General features: G+C 51.6%; 2 protein-coding genes across 2 annotated transcripts in view; one reads left to right on the plus strand and one right to left on the minus strand.

Annotated features, from left to right (window-relative positions):
* Positions 1–25718, plus strand: part of SIM2 (SIM bHLH transcription factor 2) — a 52311-nt gene extending 26593 nt beyond the window's left edge. The window contains exons 6-11 of the mRNA XM_039228901.1: positions 723–922; positions 7466–7572; positions 20273–20420; positions 21867–22035; positions 22650–23058; positions 25273–25718. Coding sequence (XP_039084832.1) covers positions 723–922; positions 7466–7572; positions 20273–20420; positions 21867–22035; positions 22650–23058; positions 25273–25718 — 1479 coding nt within the window. The remainder of the gene's footprint in view (positions 1–722; positions 923–7465; positions 7573–20272; positions 20421–21866; positions 22036–22649; positions 23059–25272) is intronic.
* HLCS (holocarboxylase synthetase) overlaps positions 25478–26402 on the minus strand; it is a 220864-nt gene continuing 219939 nt past the window's right edge. Inside the window, exon 13 of the transcript XR_005527818.1 lies at positions 25478–25488. The gene's annotated coding sequence lies outside the window, so the exon portion shown is untranslated. The remainder of the gene's footprint in view (positions 25489–26402) is intronic.

The following is a 26402-nucleotide window of genomic DNA, read 5'->3' on the forward strand; positions in this document are numbered from 1 at the left end:
ATAGTTTTCATCATACAGATCTCTTGTATCCTTGGTTAGGTTTATTCCGAGGTATTTTATGGTTTTTTGTGCAATTGTGAAGGGGATCAGTTTCTTGATTTCTCTTTCTGTTGCTTCATCATTGGTGTATAAAAATGCAACCGATTTCTGTACGTTGATTTTGTACAAGAGGAAGGCATTTTTGATTCTACTGAATGAATTCTTTTTTTTTTTTAGCAAATTAATATTTAATTTATTTTTACCAAAGCAATCAACTACTGAATGAATTCTTAACGTACTGGAACGGTATAGCTTGTCAAGGGATATAAATGTCAAGTTGAGGGATGTCAAATCCAGTCCCGTCGGGGGACGATGAGCATAAAGTGAGCATCTTGAAACGAGCGATTAGCTTCCCACAGTGCTTTTGTTTGCTACCTGATGGTGGTTCGGTGATGAGTTAGTTATGTATCAGTCCATTACATATTAGACAGAAGGAGTTACGGGAGCCAAGTCAACTGGATAAGACAACCCTTCCATTTTACTGCGATACCGTTTCCTAAGAAAGAGGAGTCGCTTTGGGTCTTCTGAGCAGTGGGTTGGGTGTCGTCAGCCTGTGGGCCTGATGGCTCAGCAGAGGCTGGGCTGGGGAAAGCCCGGGATGCTCAAGAAAGTGAGCAGGCTCAAAGCCGGAGGAGTGGGGACCAGTCTCACCCCCGGGCTGACCGTGCTCTCTGCCTTCCCAGGTCATCCACTGCAGCGGCTACCTGAAGATCAGGCAGTTTATGCTGGACGTGTCCCTGTACGACTCGTGCTACCAGATCGTGGGGCTGGTGGCCGTGGGCCAGTCGCTGCCACCCAGTGCCATCACAGAGATCAAGCTGCACAGTAACATGTTCATGTTCAGGGCCAGCCTCGACCTGAAGCTGATCTTCCTGGATTCCAGGTAAGTTTGGCACCGGCTGCTGCTGCAGAGTTCCAGAAGATACTGATGGTGGAAAGTGGCCCGAACACTGTATTGTTAAGCCAGAATGTACAAGGAAATAAGTCGTACTAAGAACGGGAGTTAGGGGGGCGCCCAGGTGGCTCAGTCGGTTATGCATCCAACTCTTGATTTCAGCTCGGGTCATGATCTCACTGTTCTGTGAGTTTGAGCCTCACGTGGGGCTCTGCGTAGTCAGCCCCAGAGCCTCTCTGGGATTCTCTCTCCCTATCTCCCTCTGCCCCTCCCCTCCATAATTAATTAATTAATTAAAACTAAAAAAGAATGTGAGTCGAAAGGGGATTTAGTGAAACCAAGTCATGAATTGAAAGAATTAATATCAGCCTTAGTACGCAGGGAGTGGCCAGCTTTTCCAGGTACCTATATTATTTATTTATATTTTCATCGTCTCACTGGAGTAGAAGCTGGAAATATGTGTTTCGGATACAAGTTAGTCTTTTTTGAAGGGCTGCGATGTCGGAAATCTGCCTTGTACCTCCGTCACGTAGGTAGGACCTTAAAGCAAACAAGAGATTTTTTTTTTAACGTTTTATTTATTTCTGAGAGAGAAACAGTGTGAGCAGGGGAGGGTAAGAGAGAAAGGGAGACACAGAATCTGAAGCAGGCTCCAGGCTCTGAGCTGTCAGCACAGAGCCCGACGCGGGGCTCGAACCCACGAACTGTGAGATCATGACCTGAGCTGAAGTTGGACGCTTAACCGACTGAGCCACCCAGGCGCCCCGAACAAGAGATTTTGCAGTGAACTGGTGGAGCCATCGGAACTGTGGCAGCCACACGGCTGAGGCTGAGAGCAGACAGGTGGCCTTTCCTGGGGAAAGCTGTGACCACAGGCTCAGTGGATGCCCTGCCTGGGCTGGGAGGGCGCCTCCGGCTGGCGGTGAGGTGAAGAGACAGTGGCCCCTGCACTGTCTCTCCCAACCATCCTTCCCCTCCCGCCCGAGAATGGCCACCAGTCTGAGGATGTCTTCTCAGAGAGAGAAGGGAGAGTGAACGAGGCAAAAGCAGCGATTTGTTGTTTTGCTCGGCCTGTGGGAGCCGGCCGCACAGGGGAGGTGTGCGCTGGAGAGGCCCTGGCTTATCCCCCAGGGCGGGGTTGGGGGCTTCAGGAGGCCCCAGGCCGTTGGGGCTCCTTCCGCTTACCATTTTCTTATCTGTAAAAAAGTCAGCCTTTCCCTGCCCTCTTGACTAACCACAGGCTGTTAGGAAAAATGAAATTCGATAATAGAAGTGAAGCATTTGTAAAAGTATAAAGGCCGGGCGCGCCTGGGTGGCTCACTTGATTAAATGACTTCAGCTCCCGTCATGATCTCACAGTTTGTGAGTTCGAGCTCTGCATCAGGCTCTGTGCTGACACAAAGCCCACTTCAGATCCTTTGTCTCTCTCCCTCTCTCTCTCTCTGTTCCTCCCCTGCTTGTGCTCTCACTCTCTCAAAAATAAAATACACATTTAAAAAAATTGGGGCACCTGGGTGGCTCAGTTGGTTGAGTGTCCAGCTTTGGCTCAGGTCATGATCTCACAGTTCATGAGTTCGAGCCCCGTGTCGGGCTCTCTGTGCTGACAGCTGGGAGCCTGGAGCTGCTTCAGATTCTGTGTCTCCCTTTCTCTCTGCCCCTGCCCTGCTTGCACTTTGACTCTCTCTCAAAAATAAACACTATAAAAAATAATAATAATAAAAATAAAAAGCTGCAAGGTGAGTGCCTTTGCCTGTTAACCCCTTAGAGTCCTCAGCTGTTCAGGAAGGAGCAAATGCTCAGAGGCCCCACTTTTGCCTTCCGGCGTGTGTGACTAAGCCGTCTGGGAGAAAGGAGGTGTGTGTGTGTGTGTGTATGCATATACAGATATACACATGCATATGTGTACATGTAAACATACATTTTTGCTAAGAGTTATTGGTTTTTTTGTCCCCACCTTTCTATTGTGGTGAAATATACATGACAAAAAATCGACCATTTTAACCAGTTATGGGAGAAAAGCAAACCTGGCCAGTGAGGGGGGGAGACAAAAACACACAGAAGCCTTGGTCCCCACCAGCGAACCCCGGAACCACTCGGAGGAGGAGAGAAGACAGAGGCAGGCGTGACGGACTTGCCCGGGTGCTCCCAGCTGCTCCAGGCAGAGCACACAACTCTGTCTGCGGGAAGGAGACCAGCACCCTGGGGCCGGCCACACTGACGGCCGCTCCGGCAGCGAAGACAGAGGCACCTGCAGGCCGAGGGGCCCTGGGCGGCCGGGCTGCCTGGCAGCAGGAGAAGGGGTTCTTTCCGGATGCAGGGGCCTCTTCGGAAGGTGAACAGAAAGGAGCTGCAGCCGCCCAAGTTCACGGTTGTAGAAACTCGGAGGACGCGACCGGGTTCTCCCCTGTTACCTTCCATCTCCTAGCTTTTCCTTGGCGAGTCTGGGAGAAGCCTCGGAGGCCTGGAGGATTCTCTAGAAGAGGAAAGAGAGAGATCTTCCCAGAGGGGAGATTTCAGGTCTTCTGCAGCTGTTTGAAGCAGCTTTGAAACGCGAAGGACAAATGGAGGGCTTTGCAGAAGAGGGCGTTGGAAGGTAGCTCAGAGGCCAGACTGTTCCCGAAGGGGGCCTCGGGCCTGGGGTTCGGTGAACGCCAGCGTCCCTCCACTTCAGGGCGACGGCCGTACCCCTGAGGTGAGGAGAGAAGGAAGATGGTGATCTTGAGAAAGACCCCTGTTTCTACAGAAGTCCCCTGCTGTTCCAGCTTCATACCAGGAAGCTTCTGACAAATCTCCGGAACTCCTGTCACGTAGGAGATGCTTCGGGGAGAGCTCCTCACACGCACTATGGTCTCTAGTCTGTTGCAGCTCCGTCTCTGATGGGCCGCTGGGCCGGGGGACGGAGGGACTGGCCCCGGACCGAGAGGTCAGCAGAACGGCCCAGTGGGGTGACAGATGTCAGCTCCTGCATCCAAAGCTCAGAAGCCACAGCGAGGAGCTGGCCTGAAGCCCGGCAGCCCTGAAGTCACTGGGGCCTGGGTAGGGGACTTGCGGGGGCGGGGGCGCCTGCCCCCCCCCCCCCAGTGTAATCCCAGACACAACTGAACTCGGCATAACCTGAAATTCGGTTCATAGGGGGTTTGCGGTATTTCACTTTGAAACTGTAGCTGGTGCTTTCGCTAAGGATGGGTGAACCCAGCCATGTTTGGGGTTTGGCAAATCCCTCTGACAGGTCTTCAGACACTGGAGGTTTGGAAAAAACCAGGAGGGCATGCTGCCAGACCCCTCTCTTTCCCTTTAATTTTTAAAGCCAGTGTGCGCTTTGATGAGAAACTTAATACTTGTGTTTCTGATTCATTTACACGTTCGGGGCTGTTGTTCTGTAACTTTACTTCCAAAGGGTCTGGGAAGCCTCTTTCATCCCCACACCGTAGAGATGCCTGGTTTTCTTTTTTTTTTGGGTGGGGGGAGCCAGATCTCAGTTTTCCTGCCACACAGTTAGACTCCGATGGGGCCTAAGGTTCTAGATGGTCCTTAGATAAGTGCCGAGCCTTGAAAGGCCCGCACAGTTTTCCTCTCCACCGACCTCCGGCCCCATCTCCTTCCCATCCTGGAGGAACACCATGGAAATGTGTACACCAAATAGTGAGCGATTCCAGGGAAATATGAGGCTCTCAGAGATTTATGGCCCGGAGCCTGCGCAGAACTCAACAGAAACGGGAGCAGGTTACAGAATGAAAGTAAGGTCAAGTTTCCCCGTTTCATTTACAGCTGACATTTCAGATACAGGCCAGCAGGACCCCCAGACCTGGCCGTCCTCAGGCCCCACCTCCGCACCCCCAGGACTGACTTCTCACCAGGACCACCCCCTTCCTCTGGAAAAGCTTCCTGTCCTCCTCTTTCATCTGTTCTTAAACATCTGTCACCAAGGCTTTTCGGCCACCTCCACCAAGGGCATAGTTAGCAGCCCCGTTGCCAGGGGGCACGGGAAACGACACCATTGCCACATGCAATTTTCACCTGCGGATGGAGGGATCCAAACGCCACTGATGATGTGGTCTTGGACGTCGAGAGCCACTTTTCCTCAAAGCGCTGACGTGGGGAGCCAGGATGCCTGGGGCTCGATGGGAACAGAGAGGCGGTAATGGCGTGAAAGCACCGGGAACGTGTTGCCCTTCTGCCAGCGGACGTTAAGGTTTACCTCACGGCCACGGCATTTTCGGGTGTTGTCATACTGGTTTTTGGAGGCTGCACAAGCCTCCATTCAGCGGGCGCTCCAGCGTCTCCGGTTCTGCTGCAAATGCCACCGCCCGACCAGAACCTCCTGAGACCACTGTGCTGGGTAGCAGTGGCCGGTGGGGGGTTAAAGGCTCGCACACACAATAGCCAGGATGTGGAAACAGCCCAAGTGTCCATCAGGGGATGAGCAGGCAAACAAAACGTGATGCCTACATAAAGTAGAACACAGTCGAGCGGTAGAAACGAATGACGTCCTACCCAACGTTGCAACGTGGGTGAACCTTGAAAACGGGATGCTAAGTGAGAGAAGCCACTACCAGGTCATTCCACCCATCTGAGATATCTACAGTAGACAGATTCCCAGAGACCGAGGGAGGGTGAGGCTAGCTGCGGGGGAGGGCAGTAGGGCGTTCTGGAGAACGTTGTGGTTGTAGTGATTGCCGCTAAGTGCACGCATAAAACTGGTTAAAATGGCAAAGGTTATGTTATGCATATTTTTCCACAATAATAATTTTATTTTTATTTATTTTTTTGCACTTTTTAAAAAATATTTTTATTTATTTCTAGGAGAGAGAGAGACAGCGTGAGCAGGGGAGGGTCAGAGAGAGAGGGAGTCACAGACTGAAACAGGCTCCAGGCTCTGAGCTGGCAGTCAGCACAGAGCCCGAAGCGGGGCTCGAACCCACGAACCGCGAGATCATGACCTAAGCGAAAGTCGGACGCTCAACCGACTAAGCCACCCAGGTGCCCCTCCACAATAATAATTTTAAAAAAGGTTCCCACAGGACTGGCACCCAGAAGCCCATGGAGAGTTCTTTCTTCCATCAGATTTCTTTTTTTTTTATAAATTATTTTTTCTATGTTTTGCTTATTTCTGAGAGAGAGAGAGAGAGAGAGAGCAGGGGAGGGTCAGAGAGAGGGAGACACAGAATCCGAAATAGGCTCCAGACTCTGAGCTGGGTGTCAGCACAGAGCCTGATGCAGGGCTCGAGCCCACGAACCAAGAGATCATGACCTGAGCCAAAGTCGGACACTTAACCGACCCAGGCGCCCCCAGAGTTCATTCTTAAGCTTCAGATAAGCTTCACCCCAAAAGAGGAAAACATTTTAAACCACCTCATTTTATTTATTTATTTATTTATTTATTTATTTATTTTATTTTATTTTTTAAGATCCAACATAAACTTTTATTCAGCAGCTAAGAAATATTTGTCAAAGAGTTAGGTAGGACTATGTTTAGGCAGCATCTAATATGGGTACCAGTGGTCCCTGCCTCCTGGGTTCACAGCCTTGTGTAAGGCTCTATACTTGAGTTTAGGCTGCACTTTTTTTTTTTTTTTTACAAATAGTTTATTGTCAAATTAGTTTCCACATAACACTCAGTGCTCATCCCCAAAGTGCCCTCCTCCATGCCCCTCCCCCCCTCCCCCCCACATCCATCAGTCCTCAGTTTTTGTCAGCATTCAAGAGTCTCTCATGGTTTGCCTCTCTCCCTTTCCCCCACCATTTCCGCCCTTCTTCTCTCCCTTGGTCCTCCGTCAAGTTCCCCCTAACCCTCCTATACGTGCAAACATATGATATTTGTCCTTCTCTGCCTGACTTATTTCGCTCAGCATAACACCCTCAAGGTCCATCCATGTTGCTACACATGGCCAGATTTCATTGTTTCTCATTGCCATGTAGTATTCCATGGTATAGATAAACCACATCTTCTTGATCCATTCATCTGTTGATGGACACTTAGGCTCTTTCCATGTTTTAGCTATTGTGGAGAGTGCTGCTATGAACATTGGGGTACATGTGCTCCTATGCCTCAGCATTTCTGGATCCCTTGGGTAAATTCCTAGCAGTGCTATTGCTGGGTCATAGGGGAGTTCTATTGTTAGTTTCCTTAGGAAACTCCACACTGTTTTCCAGAGGGGCTGCACCAGTTTGCATTCCCACCAGCAGTGTAGGAGGGCGCCTGTTTCTCCACATCCTCGCCAGCATCTTGTGTTCTCTGATTTGCTCATTTTGGCCACTCTGACTGGTGTGAGAAACCACCCCATTTTAAACTTCTAGCCAGTAGTTTCAGAAGAACATGCCTGCCCATGAATATAGCGCTACATCCTGCACCGGGCTTGCGTTCAAAGCCTTTCTCCTCGTAAAAAAAAAGGATCACTCTCAGTTTCCAAAACCAACACCGCCCCCCACCCTGAGCCTTTTAGCACTTGGTTAGTCGGCAAAACCAATATCAGTTTAAACGAAAGGCGATCTGCAGAGCAGTGTAACATACGGAGCCACGTCCTCCCCCAGGGTGACCGAGCTGACCGGGTATGAGCCTCAGGACCTGATCGAGAAGACCCTCTACCATCAAGTGCATGGCTGTGACGTGTTCCACCTCCGCTATGCGCACCACCTCCGTGAGTACCTCGCTCCCAGTGCGGGGGCCCGGGGGCCGGCGGCGTGGGAGGCGGGGGGCTGGCCGGGGAGCAGGTGGCCAGGAAGCCACCCTTGTTTGGTACAACAGTCGTCCATTGTGCACACACTCGAATTCCAAACCCGCGACTGACCCCATCCACCCCTCGGGTCAGCACAGCTACTGGCGGGTTCTCACACATCCTAGCTCACCTTCCGGTGAAACTCTGGCCGGTGTGGGATGGCACAGAAGTTGCTGATTCGAGATGGCAGATCTGGAACCTACACTTCTCGGGGACATCCGGGCACATCTGCACGTAACACAACAGTAGGAGCGCCAGCATGTACAGAGCTCTTGCTACTGTGGGGGCACTGGCTTAGGTGATTAAATATGCTACCGACCCAGAGAGGGAGACTCTCATGTTCACGATCCTCCCATTACTCCTGAGGATGCTGAGGTTCAGAGAGGTTAAGTCACTTGCCTGAGGTCACACAGTGAGACTGGAGAGCCTGGAGCCACACCAGCCAGCACCCAGCCTCTGACCGCTGTCCCCAGCTACCTGGTTGGGAGGCTCAGGGGAGACCACAGGCTGCCAGGATGGGAGAAGTCAGCGTGTTAAGAATAAACAATCAGTATTCGATTGGCTAATGCAGGCGGTTTGGTGAACATCTGGGTGGTGAACATCTGGGTTGGGGCTCTAGTCACTGAAATGTTTGAAGAAGTGTCACTTCTAGAATCCAAATTGAGGCAGCAAATAACTGGCACGGAGTGGGGCACGTCGGCCTCTCACTGCCCAGTGCTCCATGCCAGTGGCTCGGGGTGCTGACTAATGGGGTGCAAATGACTGCAGGGGCCAGATCTGCAGGGCAGCCCAGAAGGCGGGGTCCCCATTCTTGCTTTGCTTTGTGTTGACAAGGAGGCGTGTGAGGACAGGTTGCTGTCGTCGAGGTGAGGGCGGCGGGTCCAAGGGCTGCTCGCTCTGTGGCCATGTTGTCCACCGGACTGGCCGGTATCGACTGGGACCCAGCACGCATGACAGTTACCAGGCTGTCGCTAGGCAGACGTCTGCTCCTTTTGGATTCACAACAGTGAGCAGAGATGGCAGTTGTGAATAGCCTTTGTATTTCTCGTGTTTAAATAATCAGATCGTGATACAAACATCCCCGTCGTTCTGGAAAGTGAGCTTGGTCAGGAACCAGATACCCACTGTTCGCATGGGATTTGTAGGTTGGCCTCGCTCCTGCAGGGGCTGGAAAACAGGGCAGGAAGTGTCAGTGACAGAATTAGTTATTGGGGAGACTTGCCGGCCAGTGATGAGCGGGTTGGGTGTGCTCAGCAGGAACGAGAGGGATCAGAAGACGAAGGCACATGTGCTTTGAGGAGCAGCGTGAGCACTGCAGAGCCATCTGGAAGGGAGGACAGGCGTGAGGGTCCATGTCTGCATGCCTCCCGGGAGGGCCCTGGGAGCCACCCTCCCCTGCACGACCGCTGGTGGAGGGGGTGGGTGGCTGCTCTGAAAGCCCCAGCCCTGGGGGGGAGGGGGCCCTGTCCCTGGAGGCAGGAGCGTGTCCGGAGCCCTGATATCCAGTAAGGGGGCTGGAAGCAAACGCCCCAGTTACCTGCAGGAAGAGCCGCTCTTCCAAGTGGGGCTCCACTGGGGGGAAATTAGGTCTCTGAGCGCAGAGCATGACAGCTTACGGAATTGAAAGTCTTCATTTTAAATCCAATTTCTTCTCTCTCGAACTACCTGGCTAACAGGGGAGCAGGGAAATCCCCCCACCTCCATCCCAGAGGGAAATAAATAGTTCGTGTTTGGGAAACGTACTGAAGGCCACAGTGATGACCAGCACGAGGCTCCTGTGTCCCCAACACAGACCAGATGCTTTTCACGTATCCATTTTTTAAAAAACTTTTTTTAACATTTATTTATATTTGAGAGACACAGAAAGACAGAGCATGAGCAGGGGAGGGGCAGAGAGAGAGTGAGACACAGAATCCGAGGCAGGCTCCAGGCTCTGAGCTGTCAACACAGAGCCCAACGTGGGGCTTGAACCCATAGACCGTGGGATCATGACCTGGGCCGAAGTCGGATGCTCAACCGACTGAGCCACCCAGGCGCCCCCCATTTTTTTTAAGTTTATTTTATATTTATTTTGAGAGAGAGAGAGAGAGAGCAAGCATGGGAGGGGCCAAAAGAGAGAGACAGAGGGAGAGAGGGAGAATGCCAAGGAGGCTCCACACCATCAGTGCAGAGCCCTGTGTGGGGCTCGGACCCACAAACCATGAGATCATGACCTGAGCCTAAGTCAGGAGTCGGACGCTTAACTGACTGTGCCACCCGGGCGCCCCTCGTGTATCCATTCTTGACCTTCTGTCAGTTTGGGGAGCTGGGCTGGCCCTGTGTCCATTTCCCAGATGAGCAGGTGAGGCTCAGGGGGGGAGAGCTGTGGGTGGGCATACCAGCCATATTGGATTCGGGTCCCCTTCTTCCTTCATTTTACTTTAATTACCTCTTTAAAGACCCTATCTCCAAATGCAGGGACATCCTGAGGTCCTGAGGGGCAGGACTTCAGCCTATGAATCTGGGTGGAACACAGGTCAGCCCCTGACAGGGACTTTAACAGCTCCGTGTCCTTACCCAGGTCCAGCTGGACATGCCAGCTTGGGGAGGGCAGGTGGGAGGTCTGAGAAGGCAGGATGCGTCCTTTGGAAACGTAACTTTTCAGCCCTGTCACCTGGTGCTTCAGTAACGGAGCGGCTCAGGAGCCTGGCCCAAGCCTCCTGCCTCCCAGACTCCCTGGGGCTCAGATCCACAAGGTGGCTCCTGCCAACCTGGGGACTCAAGTCCTTCAATCCGATCACACAGCTGAAGCTGGACTGGTGGCTGTCCCAGGAGCAGAAGCATGCAAGGTGGCCTCTGCCACTTCCTTCCCATCCCCCACAGCTGAATGCAGCTGGAGGGGGCCAGGGGCCGTGGTGACCCCCAGGATTCTAAGACCATGGGTGGGGGGGATGGCTGCTGTCCCCCCTGACAGGGAGACATACAGATACATCTTTCTTCTCAGTTGATGAAGTCACTGAGCACAAGAAACATCTGCCAATACCCAGGAAGGTCACTGTCCGATTTTCCAAGGCCAGGTTTTCCTCACGCCGGCGTCCAAACCCCAGGGCTCCCTGGAGGTGGGGCGAAGGGCTTGCCAGCAGCAGAGTTGGACATAAGGCGGTGGTGGCTCCGGACGGCCACAGTCGGCCAAATGGTTTTCACACATTGTTCAAAATATTATCTTAACCCAGAGCAGGGACCCACAGGGTCCAAAGAAAGCATAGCCCCTGAAGAAAGAGAATTCAACACCTTCCAGAAAGTCAGCTTCATGAGGAGAAGCAGGGCTGGGCAGGGCAGTGTTTGGGGAGCATGAGCTTCCAGGGGGTCAGGAGGCTGGGGGCTGGCACAGCCCAGACACCTCGTGTCACTGTGGGCTGGGCCTTCCCTCCGAGTGAGACCACACCAGGGCTTTCTCCGGAAGCTTCTGTAAGGAAAAATGAATGCAGAACCACCAGGGAGCGTATTTGACAGCCCCCCTCCCCCGTTCCCTGCCCACTGTCCTGTGGTGGCTGAGGGAAGGGCCGCCGCAGCTCAGCTGAGTGCGGGCCCTGGCACAGGCATGACAGTCATGTGGCCTCACGGAAATGGGGATCCCAAGCTGGGGTCCGCCCTTGCTGCCTCCCCCCTTTGTCAGGTACTTGGGTAACTCTTCCTTGCACATAGGGGAGCCAGTGGAGGTCTGTGTTCTCTTGACCTGCAGGTCTTGGGGTGGGAGGGGGTGACACACAGGTTGGGAAGGGATCGATGTCGCTGAACTTGATGGTTTCCACTAAGGGACACTGGGCAGATTTCTTGCAGACACAGCAGTTTGGAAGAACCATGATGTCCAAGATGGTGGAGAATCTCACCCCACTCTCCAGTGAGGCCCCTGTGCGGAGCGGGCCAAGTCCAGATCACAGAGGGCACAGGCCCCGTCCGACTGTCGGAACATTTTCAATCTCACGCGCAGGTTTCCAAGCCTGATTTTGTGGTCTAGAGATTTCTAGTAATAACTGTTGTAACACAATTCCAGGACACCTGGCAGACACCCATAAAAGACACACTCTAAACGGCAAACAAGAGGTACCCAGGTGGCTCCGTTGGTTAAGCATCTGATTTTTTATCTCAGCTCAGGTCATGATCTTGCAGTTCATGGGTTTGAGCCCCACATCAGGCTCTACACTGACAATGCAGGGCCTGCTTCAGATTCTGTCTCTCCCTCTCTCTCTGCCCCTCCCCTGCTCCTTCTCTCTGGCTTTCTCTCTCAAAATAAATAAAACTTTAAATAAAATGTAGGGGTGCCTCGGTGGCTCTTTCAGTTAAGCATACAATTCTTGGTTTCGGCTCAGGGTATCATCTCACGGTTCATGAGTTCGAGCCCCGCATCAGGCTCTGTGCTGACAGTGCAGAGCCTGCTTGGGATTCTCTCTCTCCATCTCTCTCTGCCCCTCCCCTCCTAACTCTCTCTCTCTCAAAATAAATAAATGTAGAAAAAAATTAAATGTCACACAGGAGTCGCAAACTCAGATGCTTGTGGGGCCAGGCATGTGACACGAATGTATAAATGGGCATCTGCAGGGCAGTAGGCAGTGGCTAACACTGTGACCATCCAAAGGCATCCCGAGTAACAACAGCAGGGAGCCACCAACAGAGCCCATCCATGAGCCTGTGTGGTACATGGGACACCCTGTAGCATCGCTGTGGATCAGGGCACCAACGTCTTGAAATGGAAGCTAAACTTGAAAGGAGTTTCCAGTCTACTGTGACAATTACATTTCAGGGGGTGCCAGCCTCTGCTGCGGGACTCGGCTCTGGGCTCGAAATGGGTGATGGAGTTTAATTTGATGCTCAGATCCTCTTCAGATGCTGTCCTCCAAGAGGCGCCTGGGTGGCTCAGTCAGTTAAGCGTCTGACTTCGGCTCAGGTCATGATCTCATGGTTTGTGGGTTCGAGCCCCATGTCGGGCTCTATGCTGACAGCTCAGAGCCTGGAGCCTGTTTCGGATTCTGTGTCTTCCTCTCTCTCTGACCCTCCCCTGCTCACGCTGTCTCTCTCTCTCTCTCTCTCAGAAATAAACTAAAAAACATTAAAAAAAAAAAAATAGATGCTGTCCTCCACGCAGAGTCTGCAGGTAGAGGAGGCTTTGGCGGCCTGGTGAAGGTGTGGGGAAGCCGGTGCACGGAGTGGGGGCCCAGGAGCAGCGGAGCAGGAAATACTCCCAGAAAGCACCGTGTAATCGCCACATTGTCCTGACCCCGGAAGCAGTTGTGGACACACAGAGGCGTGGCCTGGGCCTTCTTGGTGTTGCCAGATGGGCCAGGCTCTGCCCATCGCCCGTGGTCAAGGTCACTTTGGAGATACCCTACAGGGTGGCCCTTGTGGGCATTCTCCCTTGAAGTGCTTCTCTCTTCTGGCGCTTTCCGCGTTGTTCGGCCAGCCACGAGCCTCGGGGGTGTGTTGGGGACGCGCAGACTCGCTAGAGGAGAGCATGGCTTTCCGTCAGTGTCACCGACTAAAGGAAGGGACGACAGCAGAAGGAGGAGGGGACCGCACCCACCAGTGTGCCCATGGAGGGTGGTTTTGTTCCCTGGTGCTGCCCTAACTAAACACCACTAGCTGGGAGGCTTAAAACGCCGGAAGTGTACTCTCCCACCGTTCTGGAGGCCGGAAGTCCCGACTGAACGGGTGGGCGGGGCCAAGCCTGCCTCTTCCGGCTTCTGCTGGCATCCTGGCTGGCAGCTCCATCTCTGCCTCAGCTTCCCCACCTGCGCATGCGCGGCTCCTCCTCTTCTGTCTCTTACAGGCGCACTGGTTCGAGGCAGGGCCCACCCTAGTCCAGGACCCTCTCGTCTGTCTCGAGAGCCTTGACTTAATTACCTACGCAGACCCTTTTCCCAGTATGGTCACATGCAGCGGTTTCAGGGGTCAGGACGTGGAACACAGCTTTCCGGGGAACACCATTCACCCACGATCGGTATTTTTGGCATCTTACATCATCAGCTCTTAACGATTCAGAACAGAAATAGAAATTATGCTCCAGGCCAAGGTTCACTCGCCTCCCAGCGGCTGGTAGACCCGGCTGTGCCTTCAGGAGGAATTCCGAGGAACCAGGCAGGCCACCTACTTCTCTGCATAGCAGATGCACGGAACTAGAATTTCCACCTCAAAGTGGCCTCGGCAGGTCCAGACCGCTGGCTTCGCTCTCGGTGTGGGGCACCCTGGCCTCAGAACCATCTCAGCCCGCGATGTTGGGGGTGCTGTGGCCGGGAAGTGCTAGGGACAGAGCCTCTGTTCCCAGGGCTTACAGCCTAGGGGCCATGTCCAGCCTGCCTGCCCCCCCCAGGATCATTTCAGGCAGCTAAGTAAGTACAACAGACTGGAGGGGAAGCAAGACCGAACCAAGGCGTGTTGTGACTAAGCGTCTAGGATTTCAGCTTGGATTGATAATGTGGACTATCACCATGGGTCACAGAGAAGCAAAAAACAATTCTGCGTCTGTGTTTGTTTGGTCTCTGTATCTAAGCCGCATCACAGCAGAGTCAGGGAGCGTCAGAAATAATAAAATCACGGCAGCTACTGCCCTTGGCATCCTAATATAAAATATTTGGGATAAACTGGCTTTATTGTATCCAGCTTAGATGATTAGGGATAGGTTTTAGGAATGTTGTAAGAAATAAGCAAAGTATGAAGTCCAAGAGAGGGAGAAGGAAAAATAAACCGTCTTGTTTCCAGGGGCGTGACGGATACCTCCGGGAACAGATTTCAGAGTTTAGGAACTGAGCAAGCACTTCCGTTGAAGAAAGAAGGGCCTCTTGGGAAATTCACATAGGGGGCCCCACATGGATCTTATCGCATCTCTTTTGGGGCCAATAGCAAATTGGCCGAGGCTCCCCTAAACTTCCTTGTACTTCTCCTTGCACATTGAGCTACAGAGAACCTTCTGGAGACTCCTGGCCCCTCCTCCCAGAGGGATCAGTCTGAGACAAGGGAGTCAGAACACCCAGGCTGTGCCCTCCAGATTTGCTGGCCCAGCTTTCCTGGTGATGCCTACCCCCGACAGCTGTATGGGGTGTGGAATGAGGGATGCAGACATGAGCGGGCACCTAAAGCCGTGGATTTTGCTGTTAAAAAAGCAAACCCCAAGAGAAGAAGCATTGTACAGATAGCTCTTTCCTATTACCTCTGTCCTCAGTCTTCAGCACGGATGGTGGCTCCTGCCCCTTCAGCACGGATGGTGGCTCCTGCCCCGTGAGTCCACAGAGGTGCACATGCTAAGCCAGGGAAGAAGAGAGCCTGTGTCTGCACTGTCCCCAAGAGCCTTGCCACTCGTCCCCGTGGGTGGGGGTGGGGATGGCGGTCACGCAGCTAAGGGGTGGGGGGGCCGATCAGTTGTTGTATTTCCGCTCTCCGACCTTCACACAAACTACTTTCCCCTAGAAAAAATAAATTTTTCACTTTTATTATAAAACTGATATCTCCTTATTGTTGGAAATGTCAAAAATCAAGAAAAGCTGACAAGAAGAAAATGAAAACTACCTGTAATTTGACCAGAGAATGAGAGTTAGTATATATTGAGCCTTTGCTGTGTGTCTGCTGCCACTAGTCTAAAGCTTCGTGTAGATGACCACTTCTCACCACGACCATGTGAGGCAGGGAGTGTGATTATGCTCTTGTTCTCAACAGGGAAACTGAGTCACTGGGGCTTCAAAACGTGTCCCAGATCACAATTAGTTGGGGTGTATATGTGAGTATGTATGTACTTTTTCTTACTTGTACTTTATGCACTTCTGAATCTTGTCTCTTTTTTTTTTTTAATGAGCCCTAACTGATACATAACACTATATTAGCTTCAGGTCTACGTGATTTGATATCTGTATGTGTTGCTCCATGATCAGCACCATAAATCTAGTTACAGTATATCACTATACATTTTTTTTCTTGTCTTGAGAGCTTTGAAGATCTAATTCCTTAGCAACTTTCAATATACAACACAGTGTTATTAACTGAAGTTCCCAATGCTGTATATTACATTTCCAGGACTTATTTATTTTATAACTGGAAGTTTATACCTCTTGACCATCTCCCCCACCCAGTTCTCCCGCCTGCCATCCCTCACCTTTGGCAACCACCAACCACTTCTCTGCATCTATGATTTTTTTAAATTAGATTTCACCTGTAAGTGAGGTGTCTTTGACTTATTTCACTTAGAATAATGCCCTCAAGGTCCATCTATGTTGCAGCAGATGGCGAGACTTCCTTCTTTTTTATGGCTGAACAGTGTGAGTGTGTGTACGTATACCATGATTTCTTTTATCCATTCATCCGTGGATGGACACTTAAGGGTGCTTTCATTTCTTGGCTTTTATAAATAACACTGCAGTGAACATGGAAGTGCAGGTGTCTTTCTGAGTTAGTGTGTTCATTTGTTTCCTTCAGAGAAATGCCCAGAAGTGGTATTTCTGGATCATATGGTAGTTCTATTTTAAATTTTTTCAGGAATCTCCTCATTGTTTTCCATGGTGGCTGCACCACTTTACCTTCCTACTCATAGTACACAAGGGTTCCCTTTTCCCTACATCCTTGCCAATACTTGTTATTTCATCTTTTTGATAATTGTCATTCTGACAGGTGTGAGGTGAAATCTCATGTGATTTTGATCTGCATTTCCCTGAAGATGAGTGATGCTGTGAACTGTTTCATGTACTTGTTGGCCATCTATATGTCTTCTTTGGGAAAAGGTTGATTCAGACATTTTTTAGTTGGACTGTTTTATTTGTTTGTTTGTTTATTTATTGCTACTGAGTTGTATGAGTTCTTCATGTATTTTTGGATATTAACCCCTTATCAGATATGAGATTTGCAAATATTGTCTCCCATTCGGTAAGTTGTCTTTTCATGTTGTTGGTGATTTCCTTTACTGTGCAGAAGCTTTTTAGTTTGACGTAATACCACTTGTTATTTTTGCTGTTGCTCTTTTAAGGATTATTTTGTGGTTCCATACAAATTTTAGGGTCATTTGTTCTGTTTCTGTGAAGGATGATACTGGAATATTGATACGGATTGTATTAAATCTGTAGATTGCTCTGGGTTTATATAATTTTATATAACTCTTCCACTCCATGAACATGGAGTATCTTTGGATTAATTTGTGTCTCCTTCAGTTTCTTTCATTAATGTCTTGTAACTTTTAGTGTCTTGGTCTTTCACCTCCTTGGTGAAATTTCTTCTTAGACATTTTATTATTTTTGATGCAATTGTATATGGGATTGTTTTCTTAATTTCTCTCTCTGATAGCTCATTATTTTTTTTTAATTTTTATTTATTTCTAGGAGAGAGAGAGATAGACAGCGTGAACAGGGGAGGGTCAGAGAGAGAGGGAGACACAGATTCCGAAACAGGCTCCGAAACAGGCTCCAGGCTCTGAGCTGGCAGTCAGCACAGACCCCGACGCGGGGCTCGAACCCACGAACCGCGAGATAGTGACCTAAGCGAAAGACGCCCAACCGACTAAGCCACCCAGGAGCCCCTCTGATAGCTCATTATTAACATGTAGAAATTCAATAGATTCTTGTGTACTGATTTTGTATTCTGCACCCTTACTGAATTCTCTTATTCTAAGAGTCTTTTGATGGAGTCTTTGGGGTTTCTATATATAATATGCCATCTGAAAATAGTGACAATTTTACTTCTTCCTTTCCAATTTGGATGTCTTTGATTTCTTCTTCTTGCTTAAGTGTTCTGGTTAGGACTTCTGACTCTGTGTCGCATAAAAGTGGCAAACATGGGCATCCTCGAACTTGGTCCTGATCTTAGAGGAAAAGCATTCAGCTTTCTCCTGTTGAGTATAATGTTAGCTGTGGACTTCTGATAGATGGCATTTACTATGTTGAGGTACATCCCCTCTATACCCACTTTGTTGAGAGTTTTTATCATCAGTGGATGTTGAATTTTGTCAAATGATTTTTCTGTATCTATTTTGATCGTTCACTTTGTTAATATGATGTGTCCTCTTAGTTGATTTGCAGGTGTTGAACCATCCTTGCACCCCAGGACCAAATCCCATTTGATCATGGTGTACGATCCCTTTAATGTATTGTTGAATTCAGTCTGTTACTATTTTGTTAAGGATTTTTAGATCTATGCTCATCAGAGATATTTGCCTGGAATTTTCCTTTTCTTGCAGTGTCCTTGTCTGGTTTTGGTACCAAGGTTATGCTGGCGTCACACATGTGTTTGGAAGTGTTCCCTCCTCTTCTAATTCTCCGAAGAGTTTGATAAGGACTGGTATTAATTCTTATTTAAATGTTTGGTGGAATTCACCAGTGATGCCATCTGGTCCCCGACTTCCGTTTATTGTGAGGTTTTTGATGACTGATTCTATCTCCTTACCAGTGATCAGTCTGTTCAGATTTTCTATTTCTCCATTACTCAGCCTTCATGGGTTGTATGTTCATAGCAAAGTATCTGTTTCTTATAAGTTGCTCAATTTGTTGGCATATAATTGTGGTTTTTTAAAGTGTGCTACAATTGTTTTCAAATTTTTATTTAAATTCTATTTATTGACACACTATAATTGTTCATGGTAGTCTGTTATTATCTTTGTATTTCTGTGGTATTGAATCCTGTCTTTTTTTTTCATTTAACATTCTCCATAATATTTCAGATTATTAATCATTATTTCAATAGCAGCATAGTACTCCAAAGTTTATTTACCATCTTTCCTAATTCTTGGACAATTAAGTCTCCCCCACTTCTTCCCCCTGAATTATAAGCAGGACTGCTTGTAATAGGATCAGTGATTGGAAGTGAAGTCACTATGTCAATGGATATGAGCTGTCAAACTGCTTTCCAGGACCATACCGGTTCATGCTTCTCACAGCACATGACAATGCCTCTCACCATAGATTACTGACATTATTGTAGTCAGTTTATTTTCCTTGAGATACTTGAGATACAATTCATATGACATAAAACTGATCATTTTAACCATTTTCAGAGGTTTTTAGTATATTTACAATGTCATGCAACTGTCACCTTTCAGTAAAATCCCAGAACATTTTCTTCATCCCCAGAAGAACCCTGCTGCCCATCAGCAGTCAGTCCTGGGCACTCTCATCCCCAGCTCCAACCACTGCTCTGCTTTTGGTTTCTATGGATGTGCCTATTCTGGACATGGTTCCAGAATGGAACCATCCAATATCTGTTTCTTTTTTAATGTCTACTGATTTTAATGGATGGCATCTAGCTCTGAGTTAAGCAAATGCATTGAACTTGATTATCATTTATATTTATTATTTGGTGAATTGTTTGTTCCAGTCCTTTTCTCATTACTTGCAGGTCTTAAGTGCTTTTATTGACGTGTATGAACTCTTTATATATTAAGGCTAAAAAGTCCTCGACTATCATTTTTAAAGTAATTTTTCTTCTGTGCCAAAATATTTTGCTGCAGGTGTTAAAGTGGATGATAAAGAGGTGCTATTAATATGGAAAGAAGGCACAGAGGGCAATGGAGAGCCTCAGGAGGCTTTGGGCAGACAGTGAAGGGGCTCTGCCTACTGGCACAAAATGAGGGCTGAATTTCTGTGTCTGTGAGCCTTCCGGGGGGTTCCTTCAGTGCCAGCTGGTGCACTCACAGAATTTGGCCACCTCCCCAACCCCTGCTCAGGTGGCTGCTAGTCAGGGCCCTGGGGCCAGCCCTGATTTGAGAAGCAGGAATGCCCCGTAGCCATGACCTGGGCATCAAGGGATGCCTTTCAGATTTGTGCCAGCCTTCCCCTCCTCAGAGAAGGCTACCTGGGGCTTTCTCTTCTCTCCTGTCCACCCAGTGCTTCTGGTGCTTTCCTTTCTCTTCAGCCTGTGCCGTCCAGGCCCCAAGGGAAATTAGTACAGAGGCTTTGGAAGGGAGTGTGGCTCAGCAATCTGGAGTTTGCACCCATGCGTAGAAGATGGGCCCAGAGGCCCAGTTTTCAGAAACTAAACAGCCAAGCGGCGGTCTTTCCCATATAAGCAACATAGGAAATTAATAGGCCTGAGGAAAAGTGGGGCTAATCGGTAGAAAATACAAATGGCAACGGAGTAGCAAACGGTCTCATGGTGAATACACACATGTTCTGGAGAGTAGCAAATATCAACAACAATTTGACACTTGGTTGAATGTACTTACTATTTTGTTTAAATAACAACATCACCCCCTGCCCCCATTGCCTATTAAGGGTATGGGGATTAAGAGTTTGGGGGATTATAACATAATTGTGGCATTTTGGAAACTGAAAAGCCAAACCAACTTTATCACTCTGCCAGGTGCAAATGTATTATGGGGACTAATTGTTTCTCTCAGTGAAATCAACGACTATTAAATTTGAGTTCTTAACAGGGGAGGGGAGAGATTGTGCCCTGGACCCCTTGAAATTGTAGGCAGAAATCTTGTGTGGGCGAGTGTGTGCGTGCGTACACAAGCATGCACCTTCCTGTAGAGAGAGTCTATCTCTTTGTCAAGTTCTCAAAGGTGTCCCTGACCCCAGAAAGGTCCAGAACCGGGGCTGTAGGTCATCAGCTGGGGCAGTGCCCCCCGAGCAGGGCCTGCTAATTTTCCCTCGGGATTCATGTCACCTTGTGCTTGCAGTGCTGGTGAAGGGCCAGGTCACCACCAAGTACTACCGGCTGCTGTCCAAGCTGGGCGGCTGGGTGTGGGTGCAGAGTTACGCCACCGTCGTGCACAACAGCCGCTCGTCCCGCCCGCACTGCATCGTGAGTGTCAATTATGTCCTCACGTAAGTCAGACGTATTTGTTTCCTTGCTCTCTCTTGCTTCCCTGCCTCTCATCAGCCCGCTCTCACAAGCCACAAGCACCGTCTCTCCCTCTCTTGTCTCTGTCTCTCTCTCTCTCTCTCTGAAACTGTTCATTTGTCTCCTGTTTTGTTTTAATTTGAACAGTCTGGTCGTTTGGGAAGGTCCAAACTATTTCTGAACTCAGCACCGAGGGCCAGGTGCTAGGCAGTGGTGGGAACACCAGAATGGGGGCCCCCGCCCCAGGCACAGCTGAAGATCAGATCAGAGAGACCAGCCGAGGGATGTGGGGGGGCCGCAGGGGGCAGGTGGGAGACGCCCCCATCTTGCACAGGAGGCACAGGAGACGCATGTCCACACCGGGACTATGAACTTAAGCTCCTCGTGCCCACAGACATCAGGGCCGTCTTGCGTGCTCCCGCCATCTGGGATGGGGATAGCTCACATTTCCCCTCTCTCTTTCTATACAGCCTGTTGCAAATGATGATGAATGTTTGGTCCCTTTAAAATCTCAGAAGGTCAAGTTCAGTTGCAAATACTTTTAGGACCATTAGACACAACAGAACCTAAGTCTCCCTGGGGCCACATATCCCCACAGTCACATATTACTGTGGACCCACCATGGCTACTGTATGTTAAGTCGCCTGCACTCAGCTCTGGCCCTGAACTTGATACCCTTGCCCAGCCCCACCCTGAACGAGGTCCTCGTGTGTGTTCTTACACAGTCAGGATATAGGCTCTCACTTCTTTCATAGAATGATGGCCAGGTCCCTGGTTTCTTGGGTTTTGTTTTCTTTTTTCTTAGAAGTAGAGTGTGATTTTGGCAAAACTGCAGGGAAGAGAGCATTTTGGCCTCCCTGATGACTCCTCCTGAGCAGACGAGTGTAGGCTGGTACTTTAGATGACTTCCCCTACCACGAACGCAACTGTGTCAAGTTGGCTCTTAAGGACTGAAATGGGCACCTGGTGCGGAGATGGGCAAGGCGGGCAGCCAGGCTCCTGGACCCTGGAAGGTCCCCCGCTCACGCCTCCCTGGGTGCTAAATAGAGACACAGCTGAGCCACAGATCCTCAACGCGATAAGTAGTGCCCCCGCCCTCGCGTCGGCCCTGACACGCTTCCTAGTGGCCCAGGGTGGCCCTGGGAGATGAGTTTGGGACCTACTGGAGAGAGTTACAGAGACCTCCATCTCTTCCTGCTGGATAAGCTGACCTCCCTCCGCGTTGCCCGGGGCTGCAGGGGGGCTTTTAGGATGAAGGTGGGCTGCCCTTTGCTCAAGTCCGGCCTGATCCAACCTCAGGGAACCCGTCAGCTGGAGCTTTGTGAAGGAACTTGCTGGGGGGGGGGGGAGGGGGGCGGGGCCAGGGGAGCCGCTCCTCCCCGCAGGGCGCAGGGCCGCTGGACGTCACTTGCCCTGCTCTTGCTTCTCAGGGACATTGAGTACAAGGAACTGCAGTTGTCCCTGGACCAGGTGTCCACGTCCAAGTCCCAGGACTCCTGGAGGACCGCCTTGTCTACCTCACAAGAAACTAGGAAATTAGCTAAACCCAAAAATACGAAGATGAAGACAAAGCTGAGAACAAACCCTTACCCCCCACAGGTAACAAGCACCACCTGCCCAGGCAGGTGCCGCCCCGCGTGGCCTGGGGGCTTGGGACACCCAGCCTGTTCAGGAAGGAGCCTAGCCTCCAAGTGCAGAGCGGGTCCCGGCCTGGAAGTTTCCCTGAGGAGTGCAGCAAAGCCCCTCGGGGAACGTCCTGCACCCACACCGCAGAGACACAGCCCGAGGCATCGAGAGCTAACTTCGGGAAGGCTCAGCAGGTCTAGGAAGAAGAGGCTACATTAGGAAGGCACATGAGCTTTGGAAGCCGTGTTGGCGTAGCTTAGTGCACAGTGCATGGTGTTTCCATAGCTTTTTTTTTTTTAAATGAAAACCTTCCCTTTTTTTTTTTTTTAAAAGTACTTTGTAACCTCTCAGAAAGTGGCTACAAGTGTTTTCCACTTGGGCAGAGAAGGTCTTTCCACAGGGTGCCGTGGGGGTGGGGTGTCTCTGTGGTACTGCTTGCTGCACACCTGTCCCCGGTGGGACCTCACTGCGGTGGCCGCGGGTCGGTCCAGCCCGGGGGTGTGGTCAGGCTAACTCTAGGGTGGGATCCGGTGAGGCCGGAGCGCCGTCTCTCACCGGCCCTGGCTTCCGTCTTCCTTGCCATGCAGCAATACAGCTCTTTCCAAATGGACAAACTGGAATGCAGCCAGCTGGGAAACTGGAGAGCCAGCCCCCCGGCGACCGCCCCCGCACCCCCAGAACAGCAGCTCCATTCAGAAAGCAGCGACCTTCTGTACGCCCCGTCCTACAGCCTGCCTTTCTCCTACCGCTACGGACACTTCCCTCTGGACTCGCACGTCTTCAGCAGCAAAAAGCCAATGTTGCCGGCCAAATTCGGGCAGCCCCAAGGATCCCCGTGTGAGGTGGCACGCTTTTTCCTGAGCACACTGCCAGCCAGCGGCGAATGCCAGTGGCATTATGCCAACCCCCTAGTGCCTAGCAGCCAGTCTCCAGCTAAAAACCTCTCTGAGCCGCCGGTGAACGCTGCTCGGCACGGCCTGGTGCCAAACTACGAAGGTGGGTCATGTTTGCACGAGGGGGGGAGGGGGCAGGGCTGTGGATGGCGGCGGCGGTGGCGGTGGGTGGCAAATGGAAGAAGGATGCTCACGCTTTGGGCAGACTTCTTTTTCTGCTCGTAAGTAGGGGTTCTACGCTCTCCTGCTCGCAGTGCGTGTAGCTTCACAACAGGGAGCAAAGCTGGGCGACCGAGTCCGTGTGCTAGTGGTTCCAGTGAGAGCATAAAGGGTAGAGGACACCGGGTGTCCAGCCACCCTCCCTCAAAGCTCTGGCCTCACTGACTCCCCAAGAGGGAGACAAAGCGATTTTCAAAACCAGCTCCCACGTGCTGGGAATGCTCCAACTGCACTGATTTTACAAGATTCTTTCCACTCCACCCAAAGATGAATCTGGGGTACTGTTGGCTTTCTTCCCACGCCAGTTTTCAGAGTGTGAAAAACTGGTGGAAATTCATGAGCTCAGAGGCAAGAATGTCCCTCACCCACCCAGGGCAAATAACGTCAACACTCCAAGGACTCCCGATTCTTTATCTGTAAAATGGGATCGTAGGCCACGTGCTCTGCCTACCCCAGGGCTGGGCACACGCTAGGTGCCTGCCCGGCACTGCTGGTTCAACAACAGAGAGACAGGAATGGCCCCTCCAGCAGCTCGTCCTGGTGGCGGACAAGCCAATGTCCTCTGTGGATGTGCCGCCAGCCTCCCCAGGCCCAGACAGACTCCTGTTTGCTCACTGAGCCAACCCCAGGCAGAGGGTAGGTGGGCATCGAGGGGTGGCTGCAAGAGGTAACTTCCGGTTTCATGCAGACCTAACTACAGGATGGTGCAAATTTCCTGCGATGGCTGCTAAATGCGGGTAAATGTTAAAATGCCCCAGGAAAGAATCACCTGCTTAAAGAGGAGAGCTCCCCGGAGCCCCCTCATTCCCCCTCTTTCTCTCTTTGGAGGCGGGTCAGGCTCTGTTCTTCCTCAGCGGCTTTGCGAATCTCGTGTTCAGACCCAGTCTTTACTGTGCGGAGACACATTTTGTCCCTAACTCTGAGAAGACGGATAGACTAGGGGAGGAAGCCAACTGTCTTGGAGGTGACTAGGACATGGTTTTCAAAAGTGGGCAGCTTAGAAAAGCACCCACCAGCCGCTAGGGCAGCACAGCCCTGCCTTTTGGCCCGGGCCAGCCCTTGGGGCCGCCAGAGTCTCGGATTTGGAGAGCCAGCCATCAGCGCATTGGGCCCCTCAAATAACCAAGGAAGGATTTCCCCTGCCAGCCAATGAAAGGAAGACAAAGCAAAGTGTCTCGATAACAGCTGAAAATATTATCCACTTGAGATTGACCTGAATTACTTTTCTTGGTGTGTGGAAGGTGGCCAATGATGTAACTAACACACAGTATTACATTTTTTAAAAAATTGCTATTTTGAAAGCAAAAGAGGTTAATAACCACCTCATTTGTCACACACTTGGTAAAAAATGGACCAAAGGTGCTAATTTGGGGCAATTTGTGATCCACTTCCTAGTCTTTTTTTGATAGTAAAGGAAGCCAAAGAGTTCTTAAGGTAAAAAAAAAACAAAAAAAACAAAACAAAAAAACCCCCAGCAAAACACACCCATACGGAGGTAATTGATCGCAGGCTTCTAATTAGTGAGGGTGGTTATTATTTTAGTTATGGCCGCACTAAAGGGAGCAGGGTGATTACCACCCCACCCTCCCCACCGAGGGCTAAGGGGGGGGGGGTTGGGGGGAAAGGAAGCCTCTAGACGACGCTGTCCAAGATGGTAGCCAGGAGCCACGTGTGGCTCCCCAGCACTGAAATGTGGCTCCAAGGGGAATGAGAAGGGCGGCTAGGTCCGGTCTGCCTGCACTTGGAAGACAGAAACAAAGGATCAAATTCCTCCATCATTTAAAAGTATTGATTCCACCCTGAAATAACCTTTCGGACATGTGGCATTAAATTCAGTGCACTGTTAACACGAATTCCACCTGTTCCTCTTCGCTCTCTAACGCGACCACCCAGCCGAACGCCTCAGACGGCAGCCTGCGCGCGGAGGGGCAGGGGCGCGTGCGGCTGCGGGGCGGAGCGAGCCGCGGGGGGCCGAGGGGGTGGGGGTGGCGGCGGCAACCGGGGCCCGCCGGGCTGGTGCCGCTTTGGGCATGTCCCCTTCCTCCCCCTTCCCCCCCCCCACCCGCGAGGGCGTCTAACGTGTCGCCTGTCCCCGCAGCGCCCGCCGCCGCCGCCGCGCGCAGGTTCGGCGAGGACACCGCGCCGCCGCCACCGCCGCCGCCGAGCTTCCCGAGCTGCGGCCACTACCGTGAGGAGCCCGCGCTGGGCCCGGCCAAGGCCGTCCGCCAGGCCGCCCGGGACGGGGCGCGCCTGGCTCTGGCCCGCGCGGCGCCCGAGTGCTGCGCGCCGCCCGCCCCGGAGCCCGCGGGCGCGCCTGCGCAGCTGCCCTTCGTGCTGCTCAACTACCACCGCGTGCTGGCCCGGCGCGGGCCGCTGGGGGGCGCTGCGCCCGGCGCGCCCGCCCTCGCCTGCGGCCCCGGCGCCCCCGAGGCGGCGGCCGGCGCGCTGCGGCCCCGGCCCCCCGGCCCCGCCGCCGCCTCGCCGCCCGGCGCGCCGCTGCCGCACTACCTGGGCGCCTCGGTCATCATCACCAACGGCAGGTGACCTCGCGCAGGGCTGCCCGCAGGGAGAAGCCATAGGCCGGGCCCCGGGCTCCTGTTCTCCGGAGTGCAGCCGAGCTACGAGGGGCGAGCTGTATATGCACGGTTTAAATTAATTTATACAGAGACGACTATTTTAATAGAACTCCGCGGCCGGCTTCTAGATTTTTACGTAGATCCCGCCAACGCCGGTGCAGAGGACTGCGGCGCGGCCCGCGGCGGCGCAGAAAGGCCCGCCAGACCTTTGTTCTCCAAGAGCCGGGTTCCGAAGCGGGCAGAGCTGAGCGTCCCCCGCGCCCCACGTGCGACCTGCGCCGGCCCCGTCCCCGGGGGCGGGCTTGGTTTCCAGGCCTTGACATCAGGCCCGCGGGCCTTGCCTCGTCCCCGATGCTCAGCGGCAGTCCCACCGGGGATTGAAGGAGCTTCCACTCCGCGGAGAGCCTCCGCTGTAAAGAGGAAAGCCCACCCTGATACCTTCAGATACGCCGGGGCGGTGGCCCACCCGGAGGAGGTGGCTCCAGCCTTCAGAGCGCTCTTCGATTCTTAAGGCAGGATGTGATCTAAGTTCCACGAATCGACAACTCTAATGTCTTTAAAAGTCATTCATGAGTCTTCACTAAAAGTTGTCGTTTTAATTTAAGCCTTTTTTTGGTACAAAAATCAGCAAGCCAAGACCAAGGGAGTGAAT

Source organism: Hyaena hyaena, unplaced genomic scaffold (genome assembly GCF_003009895.1).
Source record: "Hyaena hyaena isolate Hyena2069 unplaced genomic scaffold, ASM300989v1 scaffold_2, whole genome shotgun sequence".
NCBI classification, from domain to species: Eukaryota; Metazoa; Chordata; class Mammalia; order Carnivora; family Hyaenidae; genus Hyaena; species Hyaena hyaena.